Source organism: Hevea brasiliensis, chromosome 17, assembly GCF_030052815.1.
Source record: "Hevea brasiliensis isolate MT/VB/25A 57/8 chromosome 17, ASM3005281v1, whole genome shotgun sequence".
In the NCBI taxonomy this organism is placed as follows: domain Eukaryota; kingdom Viridiplantae; phylum Streptophyta; class Magnoliopsida; order Malpighiales; family Euphorbiaceae; genus Hevea; species Hevea brasiliensis.
In genome coordinates, this window is record NC_079509.1 from 16,350,038 (window position 1) to 16,372,973 (window position 22,936).

Consider the following 22,936-nt stretch of genomic DNA (forward strand, 5'->3'; position numbering starts at 1 on the left):
AAAATCCCATTCAAACTTGAATCAGTCATTAGATGGACAAAAAAGTTACTCCTCAATCAAAACATATATGCAAATTTTCTGTATATCGGCCATTTCAAAATTAAACCATATAAAAAGAAAAACAATTTGCATGAGAGAGATGAATTGAGTACATACTAAAAATTGAAGAAAATTATGTTTAAATGATTCCTTGGAGGATGCATTGGCGTCAATAGCAAGGGGACTCCATCGGCAAATTGAGGAGGTCTCAAACACACAAATTATTGCTCAATCAAATACCAATTTCTTTTTATCAGCATTTACCCATTAATGCAGAAAATGGTGTTCATTTTATGGAGCCTGGAGATGCAAATGCGGACTTGGTTGAAGTGGAGAAGCTGTTGCACTGAGCTTCTCAATTCGATTTGTATGGAGAATCACCGCTGGTCCAAAGCCTATTGATATGTGACAAAATTTGAGGTAAAAAGAAAATTCAGTTGGGATAAGCTCTTCTTTGAATGGATCATTTCCGTCATTCTACAAAAACCGCCCATCAATTAACTTTTGTTTCCGTCCCATATCAACTAATCATGTTCTTCCACGTGTCATTTCCTTCCCGCCAAATGCCTTCCCTTCACTCTGTAACCACATTTCCTAGTACCTGAAATCTCCTTCTCGCTCTCTCTACAACCGCGTCTTATCAAAATCGCTCTTCCAATGGCGAACAAGCCCCTGATAGTCTCTCTCGTCTTCTTCTCACTCTTCTACGTCTCCTCCTCTCTTTCTGCGAAAACTCTCCTCGAAGCCGCCGATTTTCTCTCGAATTCCGGCTACCTTTCCATATCTCTTACTCTGCAACTCGTATCCAAATCTCTGATCCCCCACTCTCCATCTCTCACCAGCTTCTCTCCTGATTCCGCCTTCGCTCGGTCAGGCCAGCCTCTCTTTCCCTCCTCCTATTCCATTTTAGCCCTTTTTCTTTCCACCTCTGATCCCTCAAATCTCTCTGTTCTGGGTCCAAGATCCCGACACTCTTTGCTAATCACTCGCTTACTGTCACTTCTGGCCAACTGATTATGACGGTGTTTCTATAAATGGCGTCAAGATTCATGGGTCGCCGATATATGATGATGGGTCATTGGTTATTCTTGGGATTGACAAGTTTTTGGATCCAGAATTTGAGGTTTCGGGGCAAATTCAAGGAACTGGTGGTAATCTTGGATGTTCTTTCGAGGCCGGTGGTCGTTTTTACTCTTTTACAGAGGCTACTGAGGTTTTGAGATCAAATGGCTGCTGTGTTATTGCCTCTTTCTTGATTTGCTGTTGGTGGGGTTTAAGGACCGGCCCACACCAACAATATTTGCTCCAGTTGATGAAGTGATGAAGGGTTTTGTTGGCAATGTGGATAAGTACTCTTCCATCTTTCTCAGGCACGTTGTGCCCTGCAAGATTCTGTGGAAGGATTTGCTTAATTTCGATAACGGGATGGTGTTAGGTACATATTTGGAAGGGTATGGAATTCGTATAAGCAGATCTGGTGATATTGTCATGCTCAATGAAGTCCCTGTCAGCTTCCCAAACATGTATCAGAATGACTGGCTTGTTTTTCATGGCCTGCGTGGGATACTAGAGGGACGAAATAGACCAGAAGAAGTGAGAAGATCTTCTTTTCAAATGGATAACAAAAATGAAACAAGCATCTTGGATGATGATGAATTTTAAAATTTTCTGGTAAAGATGTTCAGCTTTCTGTTTCCTGTACTTGAGTGTAGATTTGGTCCTGTGGTTGTCTGATACAAGCTCAAGGGATTTGTTAATGAAGTTGCTATGCGTTGCGATTAATCAATCAATAATCTTTATTCATTTCATTTCCAGCTTGTATTCACAAAAGAAACCACAGAATCAATTTGCTTCTTCTAACTACAGTCGTGCACATAAAATCATTGAATACCATCTTTATAAAATTACATTTGTGATTACGTTTTAAAAATAATTACTATACTTGATTATTTATTAAAAATTTATAAATATAATTAGCACTCCTCAAATCTTATGATTACATGAGAAGAGAGAAGAGATAAAGGGAATTCCTACACAACAAGACTGTGTTAGAAAAACAAATAATTAAAAGAGAGACGCATTCCGCTTTATCACAATCTATCAGAGCAAGAACCTTTTTACAATTATCATCATCCATGTTGCTTTTGGCCTAATTATTAATTAATCTTTTTCACAGGAGATGTTAAGGAAAAATGGGCTCGCCTCTTTTGTTATGTTAAGCATTAAGTTTCAAAGCCTTAAACAATGTGCCAAGTGACTACTTCATAAAAAACATTTGAGCAGATGAATTTTGGAGATTATGCATTTGAACAGTGGCTTGCCCATAAGTTTTATAGGATCCTTGTAGAAATTATATTGTAAAATTGTTATTCAATATAAGTATATTACCTGGGATGACAAGCTAATAAGAAATATATATATATATATATATATATATATATATATATATATATTCAGTCATTAAATTTTAAAAATTTAAACATTGCTTAGTAATTATTTAGTAGTTATAATTTTGTATGACTCACTTATATATACATACTTATTTTCTATTGGTTAGCCATTCTATATAGGATATTTTACACTATATAATTACTCCCTTGCTCCGCAGTTAGGCAGAAAATATCAGTTCAATTTTAGAGGAAGGGTGAGTCATCGAGTCAGGACCGGACTAGATTGGTTTGAATCCTCAGAGTTTCGGATCTTATTAATTTGATTTCGGTTCAATTTAGAAACAGTTCTAATTTAAAAAGTTAAATTCTGGTTAATGCATAGTTCAACCTAATTCAGTTTTGAATCAAACCAATAGTTTTCATTTTAAAAATAATTTTTTGTTTATTTTGAAAAAAAAAATTGTGCTTTATCAAATTCATAATACAAGAAGTTGGCTTATTATTGTATTTCTCTTATAAATTTTCTTAGTTTCTATAAATCCACATGATTTATAAGGAAATAACTAAAAATGGTGATCATAATTTTAGGATAGACAAATACCTTTATTGACTTAAATTTATTTAACATTAATTTTAAAAATTAATTGAAATATGCATTTTTATATAGAAATAAGTTCATAATGTTAGAAGAGAAAATTGACATTATTTACTTAAATTTATTTAATTTTCTTTTTCTGAAAAAGTCAATTGAAATGTGCATTTTATATGAAAATAACAAAATGATCAGTTTAATTTTAGGGGAGACAAATGCCTTAATTAAGTTAAATTTATTTAATATTTTTTTTATAAAAAAAAGTAAATTGAAATGTGGATTTTTTTTTTTATAAAAATAAAAAAATATGGGCTGAATAAGACCGAACAGTAAGTTAAACAGACGGTTTTGATGGGGTTTGATATAAGAAACTCTCAAACCAGGACTAGTCCTTTCTCCTTCTAATTTCGGTCTGATCACAAAATTCATTACCCAATTTTAAGTTCGATTTTGAGTGAATCAGTTTCGGTTCCAAACTAATGGAACCCGTGTCTACTCTACAGAAACCTTGTTGCTTCTAATGCAAATGATGAGCTTGATTGGGCCTTCAATTTTAATCAGGTCCATCATGATCCTGCAGGCCCATAGCTTGTACTTGGGTAGATGGAACCTAAATCACATGAATTTTCTTACTCAAAACAGAGGTGAGTTAAGGCTCAGTTTTGCGTTGCAGGTTGAAAATTTTTGCATAAAAGTCGAGATTTTAATTAATGAGGTTATATATATATATATATATATATATATTTAAAGCAGAAAAATATTTCCAAAAGAATATAATGTGATATTTTTTTATATAATATTATTATGTGATTAATACATAACATTCTTTATTATATGTAAGTTACAAATTATTCAATAATTATCTTATTAATACTACAATAAATAACTATTATTATAAGATAACTTATAATATATTAACATATATTAATTACATATATTATATTTATACTATATATAGATAAATTTTAATTATTTTTATTATGAACTATCTATTAAAAAGTTTGAGAGATAAAAGTAATTAAAATAAAATTTGAACTAATTAATAAAAAATTCTAAACATTATATTATTTTTATATATTAAAATTAAAATAAAATATAAAAATTAAATTATTAATAGCTATGTGCATTAGCACGGACAATTCCCATCTGCTACGTTACATTCTCTTTTATAATATTGCCACGTAATTAATATGTAATATTCTTTTTCATGATATTACCACATATCATTCTCTATTATATGTAAGTTATAAATTATTTAATAATTACCCTATTAATATTATAATAAATAGCCATTATTATAACTTATAATATATTAACACTGTCACGATCCAAATTCTAGGCTGAATTGGCATTAGGATTTGGGTTAGTATAAGGCTCCCAAAACTCGTAGTAAGCCTAACTATTTTCTAACCTAATCTTAAAGTCCATATCCAAATCCATTTTCAAGAAACCAACCGGACAGAGTCTGGCTATAAACTGGACTATCCAACGGTGAGTTTTTTAGCTCATCCGACCTGTAATCACAATATATATATATATATATATATATATATATATATATATATATATATATATATATATAGCGAGCTCGACTCACCCTCACAACCCACAATCAATCAATTTAATCAAATGGAAGCTCAGCTCCTTCATCCAAAATATATGTCCATCCCATTCAACCATACATGCATAATATTAAGTTTACAAACTCAATTAATAATCTTTTACAGCCTCAAATCAATAAAATATTTCTAGCACATGTGGAGTTCTAAAGTTTAAATCAATAACATAACATAAATATAAATACAACGACTAGTAGACCTACGAGGAAAAAAATAAGTAAGTCATAAGGAAAAGCCCTCCAGTAGCCTGAAAAAAATGGTGAACAGGAGTGAGCGTTCGACTTATAGAGTAAGATATTGATTTTACAGATAATTTCTATAACTATCTAAGTCTAGTGCATCCCTAAGAATGAAATATAACATCTTCACACAATTCAAACAAGTCAAGTCATAATCACACCAAAGGCAATCTGAAGCACTCATACACCTGTGTGTCAAATCCATACTCACACACACACACACATATATATATATATGGGAGCTAATCATCTATACAGGTCTCTTAGTTCCAACCTCTGCCAGCGAGATCAACTCAAAGCCAAACTTTCTCTTAATATCCAAATGCTGGGGCCAACGAGATCAACTTGAGCTGTGCCTACCCCTACTTAAGAATCAGGTCCCAGCGAGTCAAGCTCCAGCCATATCTACCCATCTTACCCATATTCATATACACACCACATGCACACCAACTCACACACGTGGCTCCAAATCGCCATAAAGCAACAACCACAGCAATGTCATCAAATACAAATGCAATACAAGGCATGCCTAGCCAATAACTATGTATATATATATCTATAAGTGATGCATGAATATACGTTGAATACATAATAATATTGAAATTATAAGTAAAATCAACATCTACTCACTGTACTTCACAAGTCATTAAGGCGACTGGACGGAGGAGAAAAGCTGGCTCGGCTCATTTAAACAATTACATTATAAACTAATCAATATTTACTTAAAATAAAACTTTAAAAGAGTCAAAGACAACCTAGGTTTTGCCGAAAATTCGACAGATGTCTCTTGTACCTAGGACCTACCCAACCTGCAAAAAAGCTAAAATAATGCTTCTAAATCATACACTTCAATCCATATCCCATCAACATTATATGGCCCCTCATGGGCCCTCCAAAATAGGCAATACTCACAAAATTGAAAAATTATGTTTTAGTCCCTAAAACTAACATTTTATAAAAAAAAATAATTCAAATGAGCTCTAAAATTTTTAAAATTTTACCTCGCGATCCTTAACAATATTATAAAACTAATGCAAAAGGAATTATAATTTTTTAGCTACCAACAAATATTTTATGAATTTTTATTCTAAACCTGACACTAGATAAATGAAGAAACATAAGGTTTGGGTTTACCTATGCCAATTCTGATGCTTGGAACCCATCTGGGGCATCTGCATCTGATTCTAAAATAGCTTCAGCAGCCAGTTTGTCCAACCTAAAATTGTAGATCTGGGCACCAATCAAATTTTTGAGAAACGAAGGTACCTACGTGAAGCTTATACTACTAGGGGTTAGAATATAATTTTTACAAAATTAAATAAGCTCATTTAAAGCTCGAAAAAAATACTACGAAGTCCATGGGACCCATCGAATTTTTGATGTTGAAAAATTTTGAAATTTATATTGTCGCGAAGCTCTTGTCGAGTGGAGCATGCCGATACTCTCGAAATTTTCGTGGGGTTCCCAATTTGGGAGAAATTTAGCCAAAAGTCAAAATGAGCTATAACTTTTTGGGCTAAAATTGGACAATCCGCTCAATGAAAATTTGTGATCTTGATTTCTATGAAAAGCTCTCGAGGAGTATAAGGTGTTTGGGACAAAACCAGGTCTGATTGGTGGCCGGATCGGCCGGATTTGGCCTTGGAAGTTAAAGCATTGCGCGGTGAAGGGGGACGATTTTGGAGAGTTTTCTGGCAATCTAGAGAGTGACCAACAGTAGGGAAGGGGGTTGGGAGGTCGTTGGCAAGCTGGGGAGGGGAGGGGAGGGGAGGCAGTGGCCAACAAAGAGGAGGGAGGAGGGGAGTGAAAAGGGAGAGAGGGGAGGGACATCAGGAGTGCGGGAGAAGGAGGAAGAAAACGAAGAGGAATCAATTCAACTTGATCGGTCCAATTCAGTCCAGTTTATTTTGGTCGGTTAGATTCAAAATACCTAAAATTGAATTTTTTTACTTTGCCTTGTAACAAAAAATGAAGCCCAAAAATTCTGAAAAAATTACAGAAAACTCAAAAAAATTCGTGGAGTCCAAATATATTTTTAAATTTACTATGTAGTCTTTAAATTAATTTCTAAAAATTAATGAAATTTATTATTTTAAGAAAATCAAACCCGATTTTTAAAATTCAAAAAATTTCAAATAAATTCCCAAAATATTTAATAAAATAAAATATTAATATTTACATATAAAATAATTATTTAAAAATTTGGGGTGTTACATTCTTTCCCCCTTACAAAAAATTCGTTTTCGAATTTTATACAAGATAGAATAAAAATATAGGATTACATACTAAATAAGTACGGGTACTTGCTGCGCATATTCCACTCTGACTCCCAAGTACATTCTTTCACTGACTGGCTCCTTAAAGGTTAAGTTTTCATTCAACTCCACTGTATCAGGTTATAGCGCATGGAAAGGATCAGGAATGTACTTCCTAAGCATGGAGATATGGAACACTTGGTGGTAACTCCAACCGGTGGGCAACTGCTCCCACCCTGTGCATGATCTCAAAAGGCCCTATATATCGGGGTGCCAGCTTGTCCTTCTTCCCAAATCTCGTACCTCCCTTCATAGGGGAGACCTTCAGAAATACATAGTCACCCACTACAAACTCTACATTTCTTCACTTAGGATCTAAGTAGCTCTTCTGCTTGTTAAAGGCTATTTTCAATTGCTCCCTCATCAAATGGACCATCTCTAAAGTGTATTACACCAGGTCTACATCATGTACCTTTACCTCTCTAACTTTTGTCTAACATAGAGGGGACCTACACTTCCTGCCATATAACGCCTCATAAGGTGCCATCCATATGTTGAAATGATAGTTATTATTATAAGCAAACTCCACCAATGGTAGTTGATCATCCCATTAACCTCCAAAATCTAGGACATACATACGAAGTATATCCTTCAGTATCTGAATTATTCTTTCAAACTGCCCATCTGTTTGAGGGTGAAAGGCTATACTAAAGTTTAACTGTGTATCAAGTACCTCCTGTAGCTTTCTCAAAATAGAGAAGTGAACTGAAGTCCCCTGTTAGATATTATGGAAGCAAGAACTCCATGTAATTTGACTATTTCACGAATATAGAGCCTAGCATATTTGGGCAACATAGTAGGTGGTCCATACAGGTAAGAAATGAGCTAACTTGGTCAAACAATCCACAATCAATCATATCGAGTCATATCCATGTGTGGTATGAGGCAATCCAGTCACAAAATCCATAGTAATTATTTTTTACTTCCACTCCAGAATGGGAATCTCCTATAACTTCCCTAATGGCCTTTGATGTTCAAATTTTACCTTCTGACAAGTCAAGCACTTGGACACAAAATCTACTATGTCTCTCTTCATGTCATTCCACCAGTACCTATCCTTCACATCATGTTACATCTTAGTGGAGCTTGGGTGGACATTATAGGGTGTGTAGTGCACCTCTTGCTTGATCTCAGCTCTAAGGTTGTCCACGTCTGGCACACATATCTGAGAGCCTTGTATAAGAGTACCATCTGCACCAAACCTAAAGTCACAATCTTCTTTCTGTTGTACCCTTTCCACAATTCTCATTAATTGTGGGTCCCTGTGCTGGGAAACCCTTATCCTATCCCAAAGGTCTGGCCTTATCCTAAAATGTGCCAAGAGTGCACCTATATCTGCAATATCCAAGAATAGTCCTCGATCCATTAATTCATACAACTCCTGGATCAATGGCCTCTTTTTTGTTGCTATACGCACCAAACTTCCTGATGATTTTTTGCTTAAAGTATCTGCCATTACATTTGCCTTTCTAGGGTGGTATTGAATGGTGCAGTCATAATCCTTTAGAAGTTCCATCCATCTCCTTTGCAATGGTGCAGTCATAATCTTTCAGAAGTTCCATCCATCTCCTCTGCCCTAGATTTAAGTCCCTTTGCTGAAAATATACTTCAAGCCTTTATGGTCAATGTATATCTCACATACTTTACCGTAGAGATTGTGCCTCTAAATCTTTAATGCAAACAATACAGCCGCCATCTCTAGATCACGAGTGGGATAGTTCTGCTCATGCCTCTTTGGCTGTCTTGAAGCATAAGCTACTACTTTTCTATGATGCATTAAAACACACCCCAACCCAACTCTAGAAGCATCACAATACACCATATATCCTTCTCCACTCACAGGCAATGTTAACACAGAAGCTGTAGTTAGACATTCCTTAAGTTTCTAGAAGCTTTCCTCACACTCGTTTGACCAAAAGAACAGAACATTCTTTCAAGTTAACTTAGTTAGGGGAGCTACTATCCTAAAGAAATTATGCACAAAGCGCCTGTAATAGCCTGCCAGGCCAAGAAAACTCTGCACCTCAATGACTATTATGGGCCTAAGCTAGTTAGTTACTATCTCAATTTTCTTAAGATCCACTTAAATACCTTCACTAGAAACCACATGTCCTAAGAATGAGATGCTTTTCAGCCAAAATTCACACTTTAAAAATTTTGCACACAACCGGTCCTCCCTTAAAGTCCACAACACCATCCTCAAATGTCAAACATGCTCTTCTTCGGTGCGAGAATACCCTAAAATATTATCTATAAATATAATGACAAAGTGATCCAAGAACGGCCTAAACACCCTATTCATTAAGTCCATGAAGGTCGTTAGTGCATTAGTGAGTCCAAAAGATATCACCAGGAACTCATAATGACTATACGTAGTCCTGAACGTTGTCTTTGGTACATCCTTACTTCAAATTCTCAGTTTGTGATAACCTGACTGTAGGTCTATTTTGGAAAAGTACCTTGCTCCTTGTAATTGGTCAAACAGGTCATCAATCTAAGGAAGTGGATATTTATTCTTAATAGTCACTTTATTCAACTGTCTATAATCAATACACAATCTCAGATATCCATCCTTCTTCCTCATAAACAGAACAGAAGCACCCAGGGTGAAGTACTTGGATAGATGAAGGTGGCATAGAGATGGGGTTGGTACCTGGCACAATGTCTATACAAAAATCTATTTCCCTCTCTAGCTCCTCTAGAAATACATTTACAAATTCCCTGACCACAGGAACAACCTCTACATTGACACGTTCAATAGATGTGTCCCTTATTAATGCCAAATATCCCTGACATTCGCACCTTAACATCTTCTTGGCGCTAATAGCTGACACTAGGTTGTACAGTGCCACGCTTCTATCACCATTGAAGCTGAACTCTTTTATTCCAGGTATATGAAAATACACCTTTTTATTTCTACAATCTAAGGTGGCATAATAAGTTGACAGCCAATCCATCCCCAAGATCACATTAAAATCCATCATTGGCAAAGGAACTAAATTTGACGAGAGAATCTTCTCATCCACTACTAGTGGACTACCTAGAAAAATCATGTCTACATCTACATTATTACTAAGAGGTGTAGCTACAAACAAGGGACATTCTAGGGCTGTAGGATTTCTACCCAACCTTAGGGCGAAAACAGGAGAAACAAACAAGTACATAGCACCCGGATCTATCAAAACACGCACCTCAAAAGAACATATTGGAAGAATACCTATCACAACTGCATTTGAAGCTTGGGCATAGTGATGAGTCAACCCAAGCCTAACCCCTGCCTTAAACTGCAAAAACCTAAAGTTGACTTATGCCTCCAAATTTACCTCCAAATCCATGTCCTCCCTGTCCACAGCCCTGTTGGCCACTGTACTGACTGCTTGCCATGCTAGATGTGCTAAGATGCATCTGACGGGGCATATTACCAATAGAACCTTGTGACCTCATCAAGTGTTCACTGAACATGGGACATTACCTAGCAAAGTGGCCCTGTTGGCCACATCTGAAGCATCCACTAGAGCTCATCAAACAAGGCACTGGGTGTGATCTACCACATTATGTGCATGGCGCCAAGGAGGACCCTGAACCAGATCTAGAACTGCTGTAGCCTGAACTCTGACCACTGCTTGAATCATAACTTAGCGTGAATCCTCTGGTTCTATGTTTGTGGCCTACTTTCTTATTCCCTCTAATCCTTCTGCTGTGGTGGCTCTGGCTACCACCCATGGTGTGCATGTGTGGAAAATTGGATAACCCTTCAGCCCTATTTTTCTTTGCTCTGTTCCCATCATCTCTCATGTAGCTTATTTCAATTTGCCTGGCTCTATCCACTACTACATCAAAGGGTTGATCTGATAACATAGTTAGGTTTACATACTTCCTGTCTAGCCCCTTCAAAAACCTCTTCACTTTCATACTTTCTGTAGCCACTGCTGTTAGGACATACCTACTTAGCTCTAAAAATTCAGAAGCATACTCATCTACAGACCTACCATTTTATTTTAAGGCCTCAAAGACCCACTACTTTTAATCTCTGAAACTGTCTGGTACAAATCTGTTGATGAACAGCTTAATAAACTGTGTCCATGATAGCCCCTTAATGCGAAAAAGCACATACTCTGACATCCACTATCTAGGCACGGGCCTCAATATATGCTGCACACATTCTATTAATCTCCTATCAGTTAACTACAGCTCCATCCTTGCCTATTTGCAGGAATCTAGAAACCGGTAGGCATCATCCATAGTGTCATAAGAACCCAACACCAATTTCTTGAAATTTACAATCTGCTTATACAGTTTCACTCTTTGTACTGTGGGCTGTTGCTATTGTGGAGGGTAAACCATATACTGTACCATCATATCAATGGTCCTTTATAGACCAGTTAAAGTAGCTGCCATTGACCCATAGGACCTTGGGCCATGAAAGACTGTTCCTGAACTGGTGGCTGTTACTCTTCTACTTAAGCAGCTCTAAGTTTCTCACCCCATCTCCTTGGGGCAGGCGCCTCATCTTGTGCCACTATTTCATCCGGTACTTCCCATTCTAGCTCTGTAACAGCTCTTCCACTTCTATGCATTATCCTGAAATTCAACAATATTGGTCCATAAAAATCCAAAATAGCATGCTAAGCATCTCTACAAACTCATAATCACACATAGGTACATGAAGCAAAAACTAGAAGCAAGGATGATAGTGCAAGGACGAATATGGATCCTATACCCCACATGTGACTCCTAACTAGACTCTTTATAAGGCCTTAGACATGTATTTCCCACTAATCTGGAGCCTAAGCTCTAATACTAACTTTGTCACGACCCAAATTTTGGGCCGAACCCACTCTAGGACTTGAGTCAACATAAGGTCCCTAAAGCCCATAGTAAGCCTAACTATTCTCTAGCCCAATCTTAAAGCCCATATCCAAGCCCATTTTCAAGAAATCAACCGGACAAAGTCTGGCTATAAACTGGACTATCTAACGGAGAGTTTTTTAGCTCGCCTGACCTATATATATATATATATATATATATATATATATATATATATATATATATATATATATATATATATATATATATATATGGGAAGCTCAACTCACTCTCATAACCTACAATCAATCAGTTTAATCAAATAGGAGCTCAATGCCCTCATCCAAAATATATGTCCATCCCATTCAACCATACATGCATAATATTAAGTTTACAACCTCAGTTAATAATCTTTTATAGCCCCAAATCAATAAAATATTTCTAGCACATGTAGAGTTACAGAGTTTAAATCAATAACATAACATAAATATAAATACAGCGACTAGTAAACCTGTGAGAAATAAAATGAGTAAGTCACAAAGAAAAGCCTTCCTATAGCCTGAAAAAAATGGTAAACAGGAGTGAGCGTTCGACTCATAGAGTAAGATATTGATTTTACATATAATTTTTGTGACTATCTAAATCTAGTGCATCCCTAAGAATGAAATGCAACATCTTCATACTATTCAAACAAGTCAAGTCATAATCACACCAAAGGTAATATGGAGCACTCACACACTCGTGTGTCAAATCCATACTCACACACATATAGATATATATGGGAACTGATCCCCTATACAGCTCTTTTAGTTCTAATCTATGCCAGCGAGATCAACTCAAAGCCGGATTTTCTCTTAATATCCAAATGCGGAGACCAGCAAGATCAACGCAAGTTGTGCCTACCTCGACTTATCCATAATAAGGATCGGGACCCAGCGAGTCAAGTTTCAGTCATGTCTGCCCGTCCTGCCCATATCCATATACACACTACATGCATGCCAACTCACACACGTAGCTCAAAATTGCCATAAAGCAACAACCACAACAATGTCATTAAATACAAACGCAATACAAGGCATGCCTAGCCAATAACTATGTACATATATCTATAAGTAATGCATAAACATGCCTTGAATACATAATAATATTAAAATTATTAGTAAAATCAATATCTACTCACTGTACTTCACAAGTCACTGCGACAGCTGGGCAGAGAAGGAAGACTGACCCGGCTTACCTAAACAATTACATTATAAACTGATCAATATTTACTTAAAACAAAACTTTGAAAGAGTTAAAGACATTCTAGGCTTTGCCAAAAATTCGATAGAGTTTCTTATGTACCTAGGACCTGCCTAACTTGCAAAAGGGCTCAAATAACACTTTTAAATCATACACATCAATCCATATCCCATCAACATCATATGGCCCCTCCTGAGCCCTCCAAAATAGGCAATACTCACAAAATTAAAAAATTATATTTTAGTCCCTAAAACCAACATTTATAAAAAATCATTCAAACGAGCTCTAAAATTTCTAAAATTTTGCTTCACAGTCCTTAAAAATATTATAATGTTAATGCAAAAAGAATTATAATTTTCTAGCTACCCACGAATATTTTATGGATTTTTATTCTAAATCTGGCACTAGGTAAATGAAGAAACAAAAGGTTCGGGTTTACGTATACTAATTCCGATGCTTGAAACGCGTATAGGGCATCTATAAATGGTGGGGAGGACTACAATTCTAATTCATTTCTGAAATGGCTCCAACAGCCTGTCTGTCCGACTCGGAATTGTAGATCTGAGCGCCGGTCAAATTTCTACGAAACGAAGGTACTTACGCGAAGCCCATACTACCAGGGGTTAAAATTAAATAAGCTCAAAAAAAAAAACTGCAAAGTTTGTGGGACACACTAGATTTTTGGTATTAAAAATTTTTAAAATTTATATTGCCGCGAAGCTTTCGTCGAGTGAAGCACTTCAATACTCTCGAAATTTTGGTGGGGTTCCTGCTTTGAGAGAAATTTAGTCAAAATGGGCTAAAACTTCTCGAGCTAAGATTAGACAATTCGCTTGATGAAAATTTGTAATATTGGTACTTATGGAAAGCTCTTCAGGAGTAGAAGATGTTTGGGATAAGACCCAGTCTAACTGGTGACTGGATTGGCCGGATTTGGCCTTAGAAATTGAAGCATTGCGTAGTGAAGGGGGAGGATTTTTGCTAGTTTTCCGGCGCTCTGGAGGGCTGTCGGTGGCGAGGAAAGGGGCTAGGAGGTCGCCGGCGGGCTGGGGAGGGGAGGAGAGGGGAGGGGAGGGGAGGCAATGGCCTGCAAGGAGGGAGGAGGAGAGAGAAAAGGGAGAGAGAGGAGGGACGGAGGGAGTGTAGGAGAAGGAGGAAGAAAAAGAAGAGAAACTAGTCCGATCCTGTCCTATTCGATTCGGCTGTTTCAATTCAGAATACCCAAAATTGAATTTTTTACTATGTCTTGAGATAAAAAACGAGACCAAAAAATTCTTAAAAAATTACAAAAAAACTCAAAAAAATTCATGGAATCCAAATATATTTTTAAATTTGTCACATGATCTTTAAATTAATTTTTAAAAATTAATAAAATTTATTATTTTAAGAAAATCAAACCTGATTTTTAAAATTCAAAAATTTTCAAATAAATTTCCAAAATATTTAATAAAATAAAATATTAATATTTATATATAAAATAATTATTTAAAAATTTAAGGTGTTACAAATATATATTAATTACATATATTTATATTCATATTATATATAGTTAGATTTTAATTATTTATATTATAAAAATTTTTATTAAAAACTTTCAGAGATAAAAGTAATAAAAATAAAATTTAAAATAATTAATAAAAAATTTAAAAAATTATATTATTTTTATATATTAAAATTAAAAAAAAATATAAATTAAAATTATTAATAGTTATATACATTATATCATAAGGTGTGACGAAATTTTTACGCTGGTTGTCACCTACCGCAACCCTCTTCCTTTATCCGGGCTTGGGACCGGCTAAGCGCAAACTACTTAGGCGGATGATATTGTTCTGATAGATGAGACACGAGAAGGAGTCAATAGGAAGTTAGAACTTTAGAGAAGTACTCTAGAGTCAAAGGGTTTTAAGTTAAGTAGAACGAAAACAGAATACATGCATTGCAAGTTCAGTGAAGGCCAAACTGGTGATAGGGAAGGAGTTAGTTTGAATGGAGTGGTACTATTCTAAAGTAATCACTTTAAATATCTAGGCTCAGTCCTTCAAGTAGATGGAGGATGTGAGGAGGATGTTAGTCATAGGATTAAAGCCGGATGGTTGAAGTGGAGACGTGCCACGGGAGTTTTATGTGATCGTAAGATTTCCAATAAATTAAAAGGAAAATTTTACCGTACAGCCATACGACCGGCTATGTTATATGGTAGTGAGTGTTGGGCACTGAAAGAGTCGTATGCATCTAAGATAAGAGTTGCAGAGATGAGAATGTTAAGGTGGATGAGTGGCCATACTAGACTAGATAAAGTCCGTAATGAAAGTATTAGAGAAAAGGTAGGATTGGTGCCAATTGAAGATAAGTTGAGAGAAGGGAGATTAAGGTGGTTTGGTCATGTGAAGCGTAGACATACGGAGGCTCCAATTAGACAAGTAGAGCACATTAGGTTAGAGGATAGAAAGAAAAAAAGGGGTAGACCTAAATTGACTTGGAGGAGAGTAGTACAACATGACTTAGAAGCATTACACATTTCTGAGGATTTAACCCAAAATCGTTCAGAGTGGAAAAAGCGAATCCATATAGCCGACCCCAAATTTTTGGGATAAAGGCTTAGTTGAGTAGAATAGTTATATACATTAACACAGGAAATTCCCTAATTATACAATGAAATTGTGTATGTATAATAATTTCATTATAGCCATTAATTATAATAATGTACAATAATTTCATTATAACTATTGAATAAGATAAATTTTATATAAGTCCCACTATAATTAAAGTTATTTTATGTACATCGACTTTTCCGAATAAAAGTTCTTTCTTCAAAGCTAAACTAATTCTATGCAATAATAATAATAATAATAATAATAATAATAATAATAATAATAATAATAATAATTTAGTAGTTAAATACTTAAATGTATCTCTCGTCTCTATCCTTTTTATTTTCTAAAAGAATAAGGGAAAAAGTTAAAAATAAGAGGGTATGGTTAATATAAATTAATTTTATATAAAAATAAATTTCATAATTTTTAATTTCAATACATAAGTAAAAATAAATAAATAAACAAATCTCAATATAAAATATTTTACCTAAAAAATATTGAAATCATTTTTATATAAAATTGAGTTTATAATAATTGTATTAAAAAAAATATTAGATATAATTAAAATATTTAATATATAAATTACAATAAAAATATTTAATTTATTTTAATATAATATTCAACCTTCCCTTTTATCACATTCCAACACAAAAGTTTACGCGGGCCTAATTGCAGGCTTTACAACTGGTGGTGTTTTTTCTCAATGGAAATATGAGATCTTAATGATGAGTAAATCTTAGCAGGCCCACCACAAGACGTCAACGACCATAGAAATCTGCAACCAAAAAAGCTCTTTAGGCTTTTATTAGGCTTTTATTGACGCCTCTTTTTCACTTAAAGATTTTATAAAATTTCCATATATTGTCATATTTATTGGTTAAATTATTAATCGCCATTCCCTTTTGTAAAGAGCCCTTAGAGCTGCTGATTGATATTAGGCCAACTGATATTTTCTCAAAATGATCGAAGCCCACAGATAAAATGTGCAATAGTGTTTACATTTTCAAAATTACAATAAAAATGACAGAATTATTAAGGAGACAAATAACAATACAGCTGAGAGCAACAGAAGCTCAATCCTTCAGCAAAAGGCTAGCTCCAAAACATTAAGATTTGTTTGGTGGAATGTAAAGCCAGATGGATATATGCTGCTCCCCGGTGCCTTCTTTCCACCTTTAGGACAAAAGTCCTACAACCACTCCCCTCTGTAATTTAGAAATCTGCAGTCATCTTTCCAACAAAAGCACAAGTTATTCCCCAACTTAATCTGAAATGAGTAAACAGCCTTAAAGTTCCAGCCTAGTATCCCCCCAGTTTGCATACCATAATACACAAGAAGACGTGTACAAACCACAAAGGGCAAACTTAAAAGAAAGCAATCTCATCTTGCAAACCATGAGACAAGGGACGATAATGTGCTCTTTTCAGAGGAAGTTGAACATTCCAGAGAGATCAATACAAGATAAAAAATAATAACACTATTAAGATAGCTAAATGACTCGATTTCTTCAGAAGCTATCAATAAGTTTATGAGTGCTAAGAAAATGAAAAAGGCCTCGTGGGATTCTAGCAGTCCTTAGATAATTGCATAACAGCAAGTCTATACATCAAATTCATGAGCTTAACAGCAGATTTCATGTCCAGCTCTGCCACAGATTTGCTTTCCAAGCAACAGCGAGATAATGTTTAATTAAACCTCACTCAGTATTTCTCTATAAACATCTGCAGTGTTAATCAAGTCCTTGTTACCATTCCTGTGTAACCTTGCTGTACCTGCTTTTTCAGCCTTTCACCTTACAACTCCCCTCAAGAACTAGACAATTTCACACTGACAAACACATGCAAAATAAAGTTTCGATTCTATAACCTGAAATTTCAATGTTTCTCTTCTAATGACACCATTACCCCCATAGAGAAAAATTATCTCAAGTAGGATGCACATTTCATTAAGCTTTATTGACAGTCATTCTCAAGGACCTAGTGAAAGCTCAGTATCAGGTGATAAATATGACTTGTGTCAAATTAACTTCTATCATTTATCAACCAAATATGACATAACTTGAATTAAAGTACAACAGAATCCGGGCACTATTCAATCCAATCATTGACAACCTATGCTCAACATGTAACCAATTCCCATCTTTTCTAAAGAAAAATCCCAAACGAGGGCATTTCAAATGCAGGTATTGCTCAATTAACATAGGCAACATCGACTGGAATATGTATTGGCCTACAAAGACACAGAATTCAACAAGATACGAGGGTCATGTAGGTTCTCTGGCTGCTATATACTTGTAATAATAAAATAGCTCCTTTGGGGTTTAAATAGAACTACTAACAAGAAGGCAATACACTAAGAGTAAGAGGAAGAAAAAAAGACAAAACAAGAAAACCGCGTTGGATTTGGTTTGAGGGGGGGGTAGGGGGTGTGGGGTGGGGGTGGGTGGGGCGGGCGGGTGGTGGTGGTGTATTGGGTTGTGGGCGCGCGGCGTGCACAACCTTCACTCCCCCATCCTGCTATTTGATATTGAGGTCATAAATAAGAATTAGGCCAGCATGTACTAGCCAATGAGTGAACAAGCATCATAATGCTAATTTGCAAAATTATGAAGGTATCAACAGAGCTACAGTTACCGTATAGAACATAGACCATACGATTGAAACAAAGTCTAATCCAGTCAATTCAAACTTGCCAAAATGTATCAAGTAAAACAGATAAACCCAATTAAGAAGAAGCGTAGTTTTTATTTTGAAAAGAAGAGAAGATGGCAGCTGATACACAATAAGATGATTATTCAGCCGCTAGCAGAATCCTAAAAGCTCCTAATCTTCCCTGCTAAATTTTCTGACCAAAACTAATGGAGAATATCTCCTCATAATTGATGTCAATACTGTTACAATACCAACCAGTTAAAATTTTCCCAATTTGACTGGTAACCCATAAAAAATTGTGTAATTGTTAAATACCCATGTCAATCTACTTGTTCTTGATAGTGACCCCAAGCTCACCTGCAACAATTACAGTAGTTGCCATACCAAGAAACATTCCATGTTCCACAACCCCAGCTAGCCTCAGAATAGCATCGCTAGCAGCCCTTAAATCACCAATATCCTTCTTAAAATATAAGTCCACAATATAGTTCCCATTATCAGTAACAAAAGGCTCACCATTTCCACCGCTATTAGTCCTCAACTTGGCCATGCAACTCGCGTAGTCGAACAACTGTTGAAGCCTTTCTTGCGTGAATTTCCAACAGAAAGGCACAATCTCAACCGGCATCGCCCCATTGGCTCCAATATGGGATACCAATTTAGACTCGTCTACAATAACTACAAACTTTTTGCAAGCACTTTCAATCATTTTCTCCCTGAGTAAAGACCCACCTCGGCCCTTGACCAAATTGAGATCGGAGTCCACTTCATCTGCGCCGTCGATTGCTAGATCGACGATGGGGTGGGAATCAAGATCGGATAAAGGAATACCTAGAGACAAAGCTTGTTGGTGCGTCTTTTTGGAAGTGGGTATGCCAATAATGTTCTTTAATTTGCCTTTGCGCAATAGATCAGCAATACGGTCGACGGCGTGTTTGGCGGTGGAGCCAGTGCCGAGGCCAAGAACCATGCCGGACTGGACGAACTCGACGGCTTTGTAAGCAGCAATCTTTTTCAGCTCGTCTTGGGTGAGGACAACTTGGGGTGGTGATGAGAGAGGAGACAATGGGCCTGCCTCCATGGACAGCTTTTCTGAACCAAACAGAGGAAGACAAGGAATAGCCATTTTCTTTGCTTTGAAATAAAAACAAGGAAAAAAGAAAGAAGAAAGCAGAGGGGGAGAAAAGGACTGAGGTTATCTAAAAAAGAGGCTAATGAGATATCATATGGGGTTTTATGTGTGGTGGAGAGTAGAGATTAGAAAGAGATAGGGTTTGTGCGTGGGGAAGATGAAGAAGAAGAAATGAGGTAGTGGTTTTATAGAGGAGCGGGTAGGGAAGGGATGGACGGAAGTGTGACGGTGGTCCTCAGGAAGGAAAGGAAACCAAAGGAATGGCAATTTTGATTGGAAGGAAAAAATCTTGCGCATTTCCCGCGGTAGGGAAAGCAGATTCCTTCCAATTTTTAATTAATTAATTAATTAATTAATTAATAATAATAATAATAATAATAATAATAATATAATGACCTAGAAATTTGAAAAATAATATAATAAACATATTTCATAGATAATGCTTTATTTTATTATTTTTTCAAACATAATTCATAAAAATAAATATAATTCTTTAAACATATATAATTAAGGTTACTTTGTTTTTTCACAATTATCAAATTTGTCATTAAAATAGTAAATTTAAAAATTTATTTAATTATTTTTTATTAATTGAAAATTTATATCTATTATTTATAAAAAAAAGAGTAAAATAAATTAAAAATGAAAATTTTAAAAAATAATATGTTAAAATAAAAAAAATAAAGGTGTATGAAAAATTTTTCATATGTATTCATGAAATTAAAATACCAAAAAATAGTAAAATACAAGAGAGAGGGATGGTGTCTTGGAAGAATCCAAATTAAGAATTGTAAGATTTGGCGGGGTTGATATGATATGATATGACATCATTGGTGGTGGCGGGTGGCTTCATCTGTCATGAAGGATAGGCCCATGTGAAAAGAAACCAAAAAGCAGCATAAAGAAGGTCTCTTCCCTCATTTCAAGACCCAAAGTGCCAAACAAATTGCGATTCTCCGCATATTCTCAATCAATGAACATGAATTTGTCACCTTCCATCCATCACTGTTCTTTGATTTTAATACCATTTTGCTAATTAATACATCCTATGCTGAGATTTGGATTATTATATATCAAAACTTAATTTAATCACCCATCATTTTATTAGTACAAAGCTATTACTTCACTTTTGTCTTTCTCCTTTTGGCTAAAAAGAAATATTTTGTTATTGACAAGTCAAAACGTTTGGCTCCTCCACTACTTGCTCACTTACAATGGTTCATGTTTCTTGATATTGGTGTCCTGTCCTGTCTTTATTTATCATATGAATCTACGAACCTTTCAATCTTTTCTTTTTTTTAGTTTCTCCGTTGATCACCTCCGATCAATTGAGCTTTTGCAAAAGATTAACTAATAAAGGTACAGAACATTTCATATTTATACGTTTAAAAAAAGATTTATGTATTATCAAATTACAAACTTTGAGCCTAGAAACATTACAATGAAAGAAGGTCCAAAGCCCAGCTCAACAATCCACCCATACACAGATAACCCAGTTCATTTTGCTACCCATAAACCCTAGGAATGGAGAGGAAGAGCAAAGACGCTGTCATTAAGGAAGACTGATGCAGCCATTTCTCTTACAGCGCTAAACTGGACCAACGACCTTGCACAAATACTAACCACTAGTTCAAACCCCACCAACAGCTGACCTCCATTTTTTTCCAAATCAGAATCACTGTTATAGCCAAGAGAACAATGCTCTGATAACTCGAAACCGTGATCTTCACATCACAAATGGAGAGACTTTACAAAAGACTTAACTAACCTGAGGACTAAAATGGCAACGGAATGTTGAAAAAAAGCAAGCAAACTCAGGCTCGGAGAAGAGTTTGGAGTTTGATGGGCTTTGAATGGAAATTGGCGTGTCAAATCCGAGCCATCTTGACTCTTGACCATCCTTTCTCGTTCATGACGTGCTTCACACTTAACTGGATTCTGAGTTTTTTTGCAACCTCTCAGAAGTTTCCCCATACTTGGATTTCAGGACTTTTCTTCACTTGCATCCCTATTCCTATAATAAAAACAAACACGATTTAAATGAGTATTGTCATCATACACGTGATATTTTGAGTTTGACCCACGAAGGAACCACTTGCCCATTCAATTAGGATATTTGCCTAGAAAGAGGTTACTTTAAGAGGGTTTATCATATGCATTATTAGTGTTGATTAAAAAAATGATATATTAGACTAATATAGATTATTGGAAAACAAGATTTGTATGGAAAACACATGCAATATATTGTTTGGGAAAATCATACAGATTAATTGATTTTCTTTTATGTTACTTTCAATTCTAGGTAACATTGGGCTGAACGCCTTAAGCTAAGCGAAGAGTGATCATGGGCCATCTGGAATGGATGGTATCTTCGAGATAACTGCATTAGGCCTCTTATAAGCAAACACAATTGCATCTCCTATGGATTTACAATCATCCAAACACCCATCGAAGCTTTCCAGCTTTCCAACAAGTGCCTTGATTAAAAACAAGCATATTTGCACTCTCTTACGCTTATATAAATGTCACATGAATCGAAAAGGCTGTGAAATGCATGCATTTCGAGTCAAATTAATCCAATTGCCTAAAGAATATTATTGCAGAAATGTGTGAGTTATTTATGGTTGACCATCACTACCAGGATGGCAGGACATGGTGCCAACGAGTATTTCAAGTTTTTACAAGATATGTATCATATTTAGATTCTGCAAATCAACTTGCAGGAGGCACCATTCGTTATCATCACCACTATCCAGTAGAGTACACAGAGCAAACAAGTAAATCCATAACTTTTAAAACGAGATACTCCAAGGAACAGGGGGACGGCAAACCTGGTGGATTCCACCAAACAGCTTCACAAACACTTTGAGATGGTAAGAGTACAAAGTGAAGGAACGGAAGCATGAAAAATATAAATTTAGATCATTAAATTCAAAATTTTTTCTTCTAGAGTCACATGCATCATGCAATATTCATTTTTATCTATTTGATTTCAACGATAAACAGCATATTAAAATACTTTTAATATGATTTTGGATTTACATTTGTGATTTAAAATTTTAGAATTAACAGATTAATTCATTAGAACCCTAGATTAGATCAAGAACAAGTGCACTAACTTTTTAATGCACTGCAGTTGTGTTTGGCACCTTTGGGATGCACCTAGGACACCAGATGCAAGATCACCAATGGCAGCACCTTGAACAACTTCTCAAGCCTTTTCAATCAATTGAAAATTCAGGTTTTGACTTATATATACAGGACACTAGAAATAATTTCTAACAATTTTAATTCAAGAGAATGTTTACAATTC

The 22,936-nt window shown here is 35.4% G+C and overlaps 1 protein-coding gene and 1 pseudogene across 1 annotated transcript; one reads left to right on the plus strand and one right to left on the minus strand.

Annotated features, from left to right (window-relative positions):
• Positions 1 to 246: 246 nt before the first annotated feature.
• Positions 247 to 1,806, plus strand: LOC110644985 (putative fasciclin-like arabinogalactan protein 20; annotated as a pseudogene).
• Positions 1,807 to 18,564: 16,758 nt separating this feature from the next.
• Positions 18,565 to 19,868, minus strand: LOC110644997 (probable ribose-5-phosphate isomerase 2). The gene has a single exon (XM_021797980.2). The coding sequence runs from the start codon at positions 19,615 to 19,617 to the stop codon at positions 18,817 to 18,819; it is 801 nt and encodes a 266-aa protein (XP_021653672.2). The 5' UTR covers positions 19,618 to 19,868; the 3' UTR covers positions 18,565 to 18,816.
• Positions 19,869 to 22,936: the final 3,068 nt, after the last annotated feature.

What these genes read in the sequence shown, in the direction of transcription:
- LOC110644997 (XM_021797980.2), bottom strand. Translation starts at nt 19,617, where the DNA reads ATGGCTATTCCTTGTCTTCCTCTGTTTGGTTCAGAAAAGCTGTCCATG.